Raw genomic sequence first — 12,903 nt, forward strand, 5'->3', positions numbered from 1 at the left:
AAGCTAACGCTACAGTGACATTCCAACATTATAATTCTAATTTTTCCATCACTGATCAACCTGTTGGTCAATGAAAGTGGAGTTTTCTGCTTTATGGTCGGGTGCAGTACCTTCAGGCGGATGTAGAGGGCAGAGTTTCCCGCTGCGCTGCAGATCTGCTCCGGTGTGAAGGACTGCACCTCCAGAGGTTGCAGCCGGTTGGTCGGGTCGGTGATCAAGAACTCAAAGGGAGTGCTGGGGGCCAGCAGAGGGAAGAAGGACCTCAGCAGCTTCAAGAAGTCGGCTTCCTGCTGCCCTGAGCGAAACTTCATCTCGTGAACCGAGTACTGATCATCCACTGGAGCGGGGAGACGGCAGCCATGTTCCGCTCAGACCAGAGCAATCAGCCCAGAAACAGAACGTGGGGAAGAAGAGCATCCCTACCTTGTTCTGAGACCTCCTCAATGGTCCAGTCGGTCAGGATGCAGATCTTAAGATCCACACAGTTTTCCAGGTTTCTGAGATGAGAGGCGACCATATTGGTCCCATCAGTCAACCTGAGCAAAGGACACACAGTTAAAACCTGGACAGACTGACCCATCTGGACAGGAGACTACTGACACCATCTGCAGGTTGCTGGAGAGTTTTTAAAGTTTTTAAAGTGAAACAGATAAAGACGTTTTCATCAGAGGAAGATTTAACCTCCTGACCTCGAGGCTTCGTCAGGATCCGGCCTGTCGACGTGCTGGTCGTCCGTTAGCCACCCGGTGTAGGAGACGATCGTCGGGGTCTCAGGATCCTCCAGCTCTGGACACAAGTCAGCAACAACAGCCACAGAATTATAATACATGGAAAAATATTATAGAATAACCAGAAGCTAACATCTGTAATACGATTAGCAAAATCATGATTTAATAAAACGTGGTGTTCCACAGGGTTTCTACAGCTTTTATTGATCATTGGATGATTATTATTACAAAAATAAATATGTTAATACGCAAGTTAATGAATAAAAAAGCTACTGAATTAAGAAAATTAAAAAAACAAATAAAAACAAACAAATAAAAATATAATTTAAACAAAAAACGTAAGGAGGAAAAAGCCCAAAAAATGTAAATTAATTAATTAATTAAAAAGTTAAAAAAAAAAGTTTTTCGGGTTGCCTTTAAAGGATCAAACTAAAAAGAAAAGTTCTAACCACAATAACAAAATATGAATAAATTAAACATAAAATGTAAAAAAATAATTTGTATATTTTGTAAAACAGAAAAAATAAACATGAAAAGTCAAAAATATATGTGCAAATATAAATGAACTTAAAATTAGTTTTAAAAGATGTTTAAAATACTTTCCATGTTATCTGTAAATGATTAAACTAAAAAGAAAAATGTTATTAAAAAATACAAATAAAACTTGTTTTCAGACTTCATTAAATAAAACTACAGTTTGAATTATTGTTTTGTTATCAGTCTTACATCAGCAGCTTCATGTTACTAGATGTTTTTCATCCAGAGGAGGAAATTGTTAAAACGGTGTGAAGACAGGATTCCTGAACCTCAGCATGTTTTTACAGGTGGTGTCTTAATCTTCTCCAGCTGTAAAACTGTCTGGGTGTAAATTTAGTTTCTGGTTCCCGTTCTTCGTCCCCAACCTGAACAGCCCCCTGCTGTGAGGGCAGGAAGTTGTTTTCAGCCCCTTCCTGCTCATGAAGGAGACGAACTGAAGGTTTTCAGATCACGCAGAGCGGCTTGGAGACGCGGCTCGCCGTGTTTCTCCTTCTGCAGACGTTTCACCGGTAAATAACGAACGTTGTCTGTGTGGGTCGTTCACGTGTGTTTAAATCAACAGAACTAAAACTTTCTGCAAACTGCAGCTTAAACAACTTAATATTAACTTAAATGACTTCATAAAGAATACAGATATTTATTCTTTGAATAATTGCACACATTTCCAGAACAGAATTAAATAAAAAAAATGTATTTATGCAACCATTTTTTGTTATTATGTTGGAAACTATTAAACATTTTTTTTACATTTTTACTGTTGCAAAAATCAGCATTCTATAGCCAAAGGTTTCCTTCAAGTTTAATGTTCATCTTTATTTGAAAATCTAAAAGTAGGAAATGCAACTGTGGCCCTTTAAAAATAAAAACTATTTATGTTGGATTTTTTTTGTTAGACGTTTGCTTTTTAAAAATTTTTGCTCTCGTTTTATTTAACTGAACTAAAGGCAAAAATAATAAAGTGAAATCAAACAGTTAATAATTACGATATTTGTGTATTAATGCTGTGTTTTAAATAGTTTACATATCAAAGCCGTTTCTTATAAATAAAATCCGTCTGTCTGATGAAGTCGTACTTATTTGACTCTTCTGTCCCGCATCGTCCCCCCATCCGTCAGCGCCGTCCCCCCATCCGTCAGCTCCTTCAGCGCCACACAGAGGGAGCAGCATCTGGTCGTCTGGATCAGAAAAAATCAATATGATCATTAATATTACTGAACACAAAACACACAAAGTTCAATCAATAAATAGAACATAATCCAGTGTGTGTGTGTTGATCTGTGTGTGTTGATGTGTGTATGTGTGTGTGTTGATGTGTGTGTGTAGGTGAATGTGTGTGTAAGTGTGTGTGTGTTGATGTGTGTGTGTGTGTTATCAGGACCCTCTCAGAGTTTAACCTCGGTCTGATGCAGATCAAACCGTCGCCTCTATCTGCTTCTCTTTCCTCTTAAATCGTTTCTAAACCAGCAGCAGAGACGTGACCCGTTTTTATTTCATTGCAAGCATTTTACTGCAGGGAGTCCAAAGTGCGGCCCGGGGGCCATTTTTGGTCCTTGGACTGATTTTGTGCGGACCCCCAAATGTGTCTCAAGAATGATCCAACTGTGGTCCGTTCAGCAGATTAAAAACAAAAATATTTTTGTTGTTGAGCTCATGCGTCAATTTATTCAATAATTTTGCAGCAAAAACAGTTTTAAAAATTAAAATACCGTTAATATATTTTTAATTAAAATGTTAATGTTTATTACAAGACATTCTCTCTTGCTCTCTGTGAAAGCGGACGGTTTGTCCTCTGCTCCCCTCTCTGCCCTGCTTGCTCTGTTTTTGTCCTGTCTTTTTCTCTTTTTCTATATTTTTGGAGTCTTTCTTTGAACATCATCCAAATCTATAAATTATGGATCTGATCAACTGGTCTTTCAATGCAATGCCTCTTGTCCTGCGGGGACACACCTGGCGGGATTCACCCTGGATTTATTCATAAAAGGATTTCTGTTGTTTGGAGCTTGTGGATTCCTGGATTATCGACACATTTGTGACGGACTTGGCCGAACTAGCGAACACTCAGACTGTTGGTGTGGACAGAGACGAGGACTCTAAAACTCACTAACGGGATGTAATCAATTTTGGAAAAGTTTCGGCTCAGTGGAACAACCAAACTAATTTAGATGATTGGGAACCGAGACGTATCGGAGAGACTTTAGGGAAGATTGAAATTTATAATCTTCCCCACCGAAGACATTCTGTATCTGAATTGGCTTTCCCCGTGTGGCCTTGGAAGGGCTGCATATTTCTAATATCCTTGAAGATATGCAAACATAACGCTCTTTCCTCCTCACCCCCTCCTGTTATCTGTGCAGCTGTGGAGCTGAGCGCTCCCAAGGACATCATGCCTTCAGAGAAGTCCGATAAGAACACCTTTATCGGACTTCTGCAGGAGGCCCTGCCATTGCAGGGGGGCCGCAGGAAGCGGTATGGATAAAAAACCAAAACAATGTGTGCTGTGTGCGAGTGGATGGAAGAGTATAACAGGGAGTCTCTAAGAATCTCTCTACGCCCCCAAACCCCCGACACATCGTTCAACTAGACTACCAGACTCTAACTCTCTCTATTTGTAATCCATACGGGGGGCCAGAAAAAGTTTGGGAACCACTGCTTTAGGTCAACATTAATAGATTATTTTTTTATTTTGCTCTTTCCTTTTGTTTGTTATTTTGTTTGTATTTCCTTTTAATTCCTGTAAAGCACTTTGTATTGCCTCGGTGCTGAAAATGTGCTATATAAATAAAATTACCTACCTACCTCCAGATCCTGCAATTAACCCAATTTTAAAAATTAATCTAGTCCCACCACAAAGTGTTTTCTAAAAATGCTCTGAACTGCCCCAAATTAACATTTCGTAATATGGGAGAATTTTAACAATCAAAACAAGAAAATTAAAAAGACATGATTTTGTTTCTGCAGATAGATAGATAGATAGATAGATAGATAGATAGATAGATAGATAGATAGATAGATAGATAGATAATTTACCCACAGGTTCCGCTAGGAGTCGCTGTTTAGCACCAATTAACCATCTCTGTGTTTCTAATAAACAGACCTGCAACGTTTGAATAGGAACCGTTATTCCAGGAGCGGTTATCTATTTAAAATGTTTCAGTTGCATTTTTACAAAACTGCTACAAATTTCCGTTATATTTTTGTAGAAATTAAACAGAAAATTCCCCGGCTTTACTGCAGCTGCCAAAGAGATGCTCGCTGGTTTCGGCTTAATGTTGGAAAAGTTTGGTTGAATTTCAGCAGGGCGTCAGGAACTACATCATATATTTCTGCTGAACCTGGCTGACAACGAGGCTTCCGGGCAGATAACCGACCTGTGGGCTCTTCTTTAACCCGAGGCTGGAGCAGCTCCAGTTGGCTCTTCAGACGGTCTATTTCCTCCCTCAAGCCCGAAACCTCCTCCTCGTACAGGACAAAAGTCATCTCCACGTCCGCCAGGATCTCCGAGGCGGCCGTGCTCAGCTTCTCCGTGATGACGCCCGTCAGGCGGCTTTTGGACGCGTTGTAATCCATGTAATCCGTAGGACTAGCTACATCGGAACAAACTGGCGCGGTCACTCCGCCGGAAGTTACACGAGCTGGAGCGAAGAGAGGGAATCGGTTAACCCGGAAGTGAACGATTCCCACCACACAGCAAAGAATGTTTCCGCGGAGATCAGTCTGAGAGAGAGTAAACATGAATACAAGTGATCTGAGAGGGATCATCACGGAGCGGCTGGGCTCGGCGACCAGAAAGGTGCTGGCGGCGGTGGAGGAGGCCGTGGCCGGGTACGAGCAGGAGGCGTCGGGCTTCAGACGGGAGATCGACCGCCAGAGGAGGCAGCTGGAGCTGCTGCAGCCGCAGGTCAAGCTGCACAGAGGAGGTCAGTGGTGGACTGGAGGTCCACAGTAAAGATAAATACGATGGTTTTTAGTTGAGCGGCAAGTATTTATAGTGAATCAGGTGCGTCCTTAAGATTTGGAACCATGGGGCCCTGAGCCCTAGAAGGGGGAGGGGTGGGGGTGGGGGGGTTCTGTTTCTGTTTTATGTCTTTGTAGTAGGTGTGATTAGTACTGAACAATAAGCAATAAATCAATTAAAACAAACCCAATAATTCCCATTTCAGTGATATTAACAGCAAATTTAATTAATCGATAAAATCGATTAAGTATTCATTTTAGCCACTTTATTGTTCTTAATAGTTTATATTTAGTATTTTGAGATTAACATGTCATGTACAGAGTTAGTTGAAATTCTGACTTAATTTCTGTTTTCAGTTAGCGTTCAATCTGGAAAGGTTTTGGGGGGAAAAATTAAATTCGCTTGTTTATGAAAATGAAAGTTTGAGTTCATAAATGGAGGAAATGCCTTCCTGAAAACAGTTTTCCAACCCCTGAAATTTCTTCAGATCTTCATGTATTTAAGGAGTGACATCAAAATAAACTAGTATAATTTAGACTGATGGGAAAGGAAGCAAAAAGTTGAAGTTTCATGAGATTTACACTCATTAAGCAGAATAACAGGTGTTCTGTGATTTGTCTGCCTCACATTGATCTGTTTGCTGTTTAATTTTCACGTTTTGCTTCCATAAATTATTTTATCCGTTTTCAGCTTCATTTTGTGAAGATTGTCAGATGTTGATCAGGTTTTGTTTGTTTCTGCCTGAAAAGCCAACAAGTTGATCCCAGATCTGCAGAGCCAGGAGGAGGAAGGCGGTGAGGAAGAGGAGCAGCAGCCCAGCGGTAGGAACCAGAACCAGACTGGAGGTACTGGATCATGTCAGAGATCAGAACTCTGCTGCTGCTGTTGTGTTCAGGTGAGGCGGCTGAGAGTCACAGTCGACCTGGGAACCTCTCTGATGAAGGGGCGGAGCCAGCAACGACCTTCAGGCTAAACCAGGAACACCTGAAGGACAAACATTATGGGAAACCACCAAGGTAACTGGTTTTAATGGGCTGAGCCCTTCATGTTTGAGACTGTAGCAACTCCACTTCATCTCTGCCAGTATCCAGAGCTGTCTTCTTGTTTTTTCTCAGGTTCTCCTGGTTTAGTTTAAATCTTCATTTTAACTTATGTTTGGTTTAAATCTTCATTTTAACTTATGTTCTCTATTTTTAGTTTTAGTACAGAAAGTACTCCTGGCCCAGTGCCTCGATGTTTAGCTGTTTATATTTCCAGGACATTTAAATAAATATCTCTGCTACAAAGAGATATTTGTTTTCTACTAGAACGTTCTGTCATGTTAACAACATTCACTGGAGGATTAGTTGTCCTAATAATTACTGACATAAATGATATTATTGTTTTTAGACCATTTTTCATTTATCTATTGATAAAGTGGCATAATAATGCAAGTTCACCCTCTGCAAGACCAATAAACTAGAAGAATATGAACACTGGGACTGGAAGATATTTTAAATATAAAGCACAAAACTAAAACCAGAAATAAAATTGATTCTGACGTCTGTAAATAAAATTCTCCTTCAAAAATATAAAAATATGTCAGAATGTAAGTTATTGAGCTCATTTCAGTTTCTCATGTGATTAACTCAGATTAACTCACAGGAAGTTCTTCTGTGTTCAGATAAACTCATTTCCAGTGTCGGGTTTCCGTTTCTCCAGCTGTAACTTTTTCCTGACAGCAGAAAACATTTTATTTCAGGAAGCGACTCGTTGTGTCTAAATTCTACAATCTGAGAGCGATGATCACGGAGCTGCTGAGACGGGCGGCCAGAGACGTGCTGGCGGCGGTGGAGGGGACCGTGGCCTGGAGCCAGGAGGACGAGTCGAGCTTCAGGCGGGACGTCGACGGCCAGAGGAGGCAGCTGGAGCTGCTGCAGGTCAGCGACCAGCAGGCAGGTCAGTGGAAACCAGTCACAGCTGGTGGGTTTACTGGTTCAGAGCAGCTGGGATTCTGAGAGGAACTAGTCACCTTTACTTCACTCGCTTTTTGGGGAAAATATATGCTTCTGGAATGTTTTCACTGCACTTTATCGCTGCTCTTTCTGAAGTAAAATCTCTGTATATTCGACCTGCTGCACTGCAAAAACACCAAATCTTACCAAGTATTTTGTCTAGTTTTTACTGCTAATATCTTTAAATAAGAACAAACTAACTTAAATTTTACTTTTCAGCAAGAACCTGTTGTAAATTAATTATTTCATAATATGAACAAAATATACTAGTTAACTGATAACATGGGAAAAGATCTTGAAATAATCTGCCTGTGGGAGATTTTTTATCTTTTTTAAAGTAATTATTGAGCTTCTATGTCTTTATCATGCAAAAAATGTCCACATCATTTTAGATTTTGGTCCATCTGATGTTGTAATGTTTAAGTATTAAAGGACGTTTTGATCAATACTTGAGTTGATTTTTTTTAACAAATACTTTTTACTTTTACTGTAGTAAAAACACGTTGAAATAGTTTTACTCTGGTTCTTGTGTCTCTGCCTCGTCTGCTGCGGCCAGATGTGCCGACCCAGGAAGTGGAGGTCGTCGTTGAGGAAGAGGAGCAGCAGCAGCTCACTGGTTCACACAGAACCAGAACCAGAACCTTCAGCCAATCAGACCAACTGCTGGGTTCAGGTGTGGATGGAGCGGAGGGTCTGCCGCTGAATGATGAAGACGATGGTGGTGATGAAGAGCCAATAGACGCCTCCAGGCTGAAACAAGAAGACCTGACGGACCCGGACTACGAGATCCCATCAAGGTAACAGAACCAGAACCGGGCTGGTCCAACAAAACAACAAGAACTGGTCAAATAGTGAGTCTGTAATAAGAGCAAAGACTCTTGGTGATGATGTCATAACGTTCCCCGCCTCCTCAATCTGATTGGTCGCTTCTGAGGTTTTTAGTTCTGCTGTTTGCAGAAGCTAAAAAAATATTTCCACAGATTATCTGTCTGATTTTAAAGTGTCCAAAAGTTTAACCCGCCTCTAGATTTGACCTCTGAACCCTCCGGCCAATCAGAGCTCACCTTCTGTCGTCCCGCTGCAGGTCGGCTCAGGTCAGAGGTCATCCTGGAGGCCGGCGGCCCGGCAGACCTCGGCTCAGCAGCCCAGCGGACCACCTGGCGCTACGGGTCCGGATCCTGGAGGACTCCCGGACCAGAGTCCTGTCCAAGGCCGGTGAGAGCCCAGAACCAACTCTCCCAGTGCATGCTGGGAGCTCTGCTGTCTCCCAGTGCATGCTGGGAGCTCTGCTGTCTCCCAGTGCATGCTGGGAGCTCTGCTGTCTCCCAGTGCATGCTGGGAGCTCTGCTGTCTCCCAGTGCGTGCTGGGAGCTCTGCTGTCTCCCAGTGTGTGCTGGGAGCTCTCCTGTCTCCCAGTGTGTGCTGGAAGTCCTGCTGTCTCCCAGTGCATGCTGGGAGCTCTCCTGTCTCCCAGTGTGTGCTGGAAGTCCTGCTGTCTCCCAGTGCGTGCTGGGAGCTCTCCTGTCTCCCAGTGTGTGCTGGAAGTCCTGCTGTCTCCCAGTGCATGCTGGGAGTCCTGCTGTCTCCCAGTGCATGCTGGGAGCTCTGCTGTCTCCCAGTGCATGCTGGGAGTTCTGCTGACTAACGCCGTGCTGCTGTCAGTGTTTCAGCACAGTGCGGTTCTGGACCTGCAGTGCCCCCGCGGGCTGTCGGAGCCGGGCTTCCTGGACCTGCTGCGCTCACGCTGCCCCCTGCTGGCGGATGGACGGCCCTTCGATGTCTTCATCGCCGCCAAGAACCGGCGGCTGCAGCCGCTGGCGGCGCAGAGCCTGACGCCGGAGCAGATCTGCTCAGGCGGGAAGCCGACGCTTTACATCCGGCTGAAGGTCCGACCAGAACCGACCCGGTCCAAACAGCGCCCACTGGCTTCTCCCTTTAATACGACTTTATTCTCATTATTTACAACTTTATTCTCGTAACTTTCCGACTTTTTCTCTTGTAATTCTACAATTTTTTTCATAACTTTGCAACTTTATTTCTGTATTATTACAATTATTCTGGCAATATTAGAATTTTATTCTCATAACTTTTTTCTCCGTCTTAATACTTCATCATATTTTCACTCATTCAGCTCCATGTTTTAATTTCCCTTAAAAAACAAACTGAATGCTAAATTTACGTTATGTCGGCCGATCGTCACCATTTTTAAACAGATTTTACTCCGATAAGTAAATCTGGACCAATAAGTGAGGGAGAAAACTGACTGTTTACCTAAATTGTTTAATTTTAAAATAATAAGATTAAGTTCAGTTTGAGTCATGAAAACGTGAAGCTTCATCTAATTTGTTTTCTTTCAGGAAAGCGAGGAGCCATCTTCATCCGACGCTGCGGCGATGAAGAGAGATAAAACCGACCTTCATACCTGGTAAACGACTGATATCAGTTTTCAGTTCCAGGTCCAGTCAGAGCTCAGCGGCAGCGTTCTCAGTTCATACTCAAAAGATTCATCTACTCATAACTGCACTGTAAACTAAAACACAGATGTTTTTCTCTAGTTTTTATCTGAACGATTCCCTGAAAGCTTCTGAGAGACAAAGAAATTAGATTTTGTCGGCATCATGAGCCACGGCCCAGCGAGCCGCTGCAGCTGCACTGAGCTGCCTGCTCGCAATCATTGGTTGGAAATTAAACGTCCAGTTCATCCAGACGCTACATGCCAGTAATGCTGCACGTCTGACCAGTTTGGATGTAGGGAAATCGTCACAATAAGAAACTTTCTGAAGCTGCACTAGTCGTGATAGTTTCATCACTGCACTGTAGAAGCTAAAACCTAACTTCCTCTTCAGGCCGAGTTTCTTTTGCACTTCGGCATCCTGAAGATTGATTCCATCTGTAGTTCCACATGTGGGAATATAAATGTTCCACATGTGGGAATGTCTGCAGTCTGAACGGTGATTGTTGCTTTTTTCTGACTTTTACGTCATTAATGTGAGACACGAGTCATAATTCTGCACCAGAGGAAGCCAGAAGCCAAGCTGTGGCACCTGGTGGCCCCTGGTGGCACCCGGTGGCCCCTGGTGGCCCCTGGTGGCACCTGGTGGCCCCTGGTGGCACCTGGTGGCACCTGGTGGCCCCTGGTGGCAGCTGGTGGCACCTGGTGGCCGCTGCCACACAAACAGTGGCAGCGGCCACCAGGGGCCACTTTCCATCAAGCAAATCGAGTGAAAATATTCCAGGTCTTACACAGATTAATACCAAAAACATCATCATTTCAAATATAATTATTCACTAACAGGCAGCATAACTGGCACATTTTCTGCAAACCGACATCAGCGGTTTGGAGCTGGCAGCTGATACCGAAATACTGGCCTGCAACTTTTCGGTGGCAGATGCCATCTAGCTGTGCAACCTGGTTTCAGCTACCATGAACTGAGGTCAACCCTGCTGCAGGTCTCAGCTTTGCCAGACTGATGGCATCCTGGATATTGATTCATTCATCTGTTGGAGCAGAGAGGCATCCAGCTATGTAGCTGTGGGCAGCCATGATTTCAAACATGTTTGTTTTTGTTGTTGCCTCTGCAGCCCTGTTGACAGTAGTGAGGAAGCCGACCCAGGCCTTCAGGCTGAAGATGACGACTGGAGCCCTGATCCTGAACCGCAGACCGCCAAAAGGTCGAGGAAACGGAAGGAGAAAAGGGCGACGCAGAAGACCTTGGGGAGCAAGAGGTCCTGTAAGGTGTGCGGCGCCTGGTACAGGCAGCTGGGCAGTTTGATCAGCCACGTCTGGAACCACGCAGGCGACCCGCAGGGCGTCTGCGGCGCCTGCGGAGAGAAGTTCGAGTCTGCAGACGAGCTAAAGGAGCATCTTCGAAACCACCAGAAGGTCCACAGCTGCCAGCACTGCGGGAAGACGTTCGTGTCCGTCCAGAGCCTCACCCTCCACGAGGCGAAGCACACCGGAGAGAGTCGGTTCAGATGCGGCGTCTGCAGTAAAACCTTCACCAACATGGCCTCCCTGAACTACCACCAGTGGCTGCATGTGGAGGACAAGCCACACAAGTGTGACGTCTGCCTCAAGACCTTCGGCTTGGAGTCGCACCTCGTGTCCCACAAAAAGCTGCACACGGTCAAGGAGAAGCACGTCTGCGACGTCTGCAACAGGTCGTTCCGGCTTCGCCGCGCCATGACCCAGCACCGCCTGACCCACTCCGACGACAAGCAGTACGCCTGCGACGTCTGCGGGAAGCGCTTCAAGCTCGAGGGTTCGCTGAAGGTCCACGCCAAGACGCACACGGAGAGGGACCGGACGTTCCTGTGCCACGTCTGCTGCCGGACGTTCCTGTGGAAGGGAACGCTGATGGCTCACCTGAAGACCCACAGCAGCGTCCGGCCGTTCGTCTGCGCCGTCTGCAGCAAGGGCTTCTGGTTCAAGTGCGACCTGAAGAAGCACATGAGGATCCACTCCGACGAGGCGCCGTACGAATGCTCGGAGTGCGGCCGCCGCTTCAAGCAGAAGGCCAACCTGGACAGCCACATCAAGATCCACATGGGCATCAAGAGGTTTGTGTGCGGCGAGTGTGGGAAGGAGTGCTCCCGACGGGAACACCTGAAGGTCCACATGAGGACCCACAACGGAGACAAGCCCTACAAGTGCAGCGTCTGCGACCGGGCCTTCACCCAGAGCCACTGTCTGAAAACGCACATGAAGAGTCACCCCACGGAGGGAAACCTGGACCCGACCCAGACTCAAGACATGGACGAAAACCCGGCTCTGGACCCGCATCAGAGCCACGAGATGGAAGGAGACCCGGTTCTGGACCCGTCAGAAACCTGAGCTGATACCTTAAATTCATGACTTTATTCCTATCAGACTTTTACATGTAATGATTAACTTGTAATGACAAAAAAATGAAATAAAACAGTTAATCACTGGAGTGCTTTCCCAGTTCCTTCAGCTGCCCTACAGTTGGTCACGGAGAACCGCTGGGCGCAGAACTCGGACCTGGTGCAATTATTTAACAACAATTTCCATTTTCATCTTGACGACAGTTGGTTTTATTTATCCGTAGTGCCTGACAAATTAAATTAACCACTAGAAATTCTTGAAGACTTTTAAGTTCCAGCTGCCAAACATCAGAGAATAAAACATTTTTCTTTTCTTTTTTCTCAAAACAAAACCTCCTTCAGAGGAATCCTGGTCATATTGTAAATGGCCTGCTAGCTACAGCGCTAGCTCAGCCCACGAACAGTCATTTTGATTAACATTCAGTCATTCAATTGTACGGAGGGTCAGAGGTGACAAAGTTAAATATACTACGAAATGTGTAAGTTATAAAATAATTAAAATCATTGCATAATTAAATTTACCACTATCATTAAGTATACCATTAAATTATTAAATATATAAATATTATATTTTTAAATATGCAATTAAATAATTAAATGTCCAGTAAAAATAATATTTACCTTTTTAAATAATTATTTGAAATAAAACATTTTAAAGAAAATTTACATAAAATATATTTATTTCACTCTATTTCTATTTCATGGCCCCAGTGAGAGAGCTGTTATAAAATATTCTGTCAACTCCAACCATTTTTTTTGTAGATGTTTGTGGTAAATCAAATAATGGTTTTAATAATTTTCTAATGCATTTAATTATTTAGTGGTAGACTTCTTTATTTTTATT

At 43.9% G+C, this 12,903-nt stretch overlaps 2 protein-coding genes across 5 annotated transcripts in view; one reads left to right on the forward strand and one right to left on the reverse strand.

The window, feature by feature from the left end:
- LOC103149111 (zinc finger protein 852-like) overlaps positions 1-12,903 on the reverse strand; it is a 41,883-nt gene that overhangs the window by 23,055 nt on the left and 5,925 nt on the right. The gene's annotated exons all lie outside the window — the stretch shown is intronic.
- Positions 4,903-12,148, forward strand: LOC103149061 (zinc finger protein 250-like). 2 transcript variants are annotated; one of them, XM_016679677.1, is made up of 10 exons: positions 4,903-5,182; positions 5,970-6,041; positions 6,116-6,236; positions 6,962-7,158; positions 7,771-7,830; positions 7,888-8,011; positions 8,299-8,429; positions 8,877-9,100; positions 9,572-9,639; positions 10,797-12,148. In XM_016679677.1, exons 1-10 carry the CDS (start codon positions 4,996-4,998, stop codon positions 12,046-12,048), a joined length of 2,436 nt encoding a protein of 811 aa, XP_016535163.1. In that variant the 5' UTR covers positions 4,903-4,995; the 3' UTR covers positions 12,049-12,148. The 2 variants fall into 2 exon arrangements, with proteins under 2 accessions (XP_016535163.1, XP_007568140.1); XM_007568078.2 differs by having other exon boundaries at positions 7,771-8,011.

This window comes from Poecilia formosa, unplaced genomic scaffold (assembly GCF_000485575.1).
Source record: "Poecilia formosa unplaced genomic scaffold, Poecilia_formosa-5.1.2 Scaffold217, whole genome shotgun sequence".
In the NCBI taxonomy this organism is placed as follows: Eukaryota; Metazoa; Chordata; class Actinopteri; order Cyprinodontiformes; family Poeciliidae; genus Poecilia; species Poecilia formosa.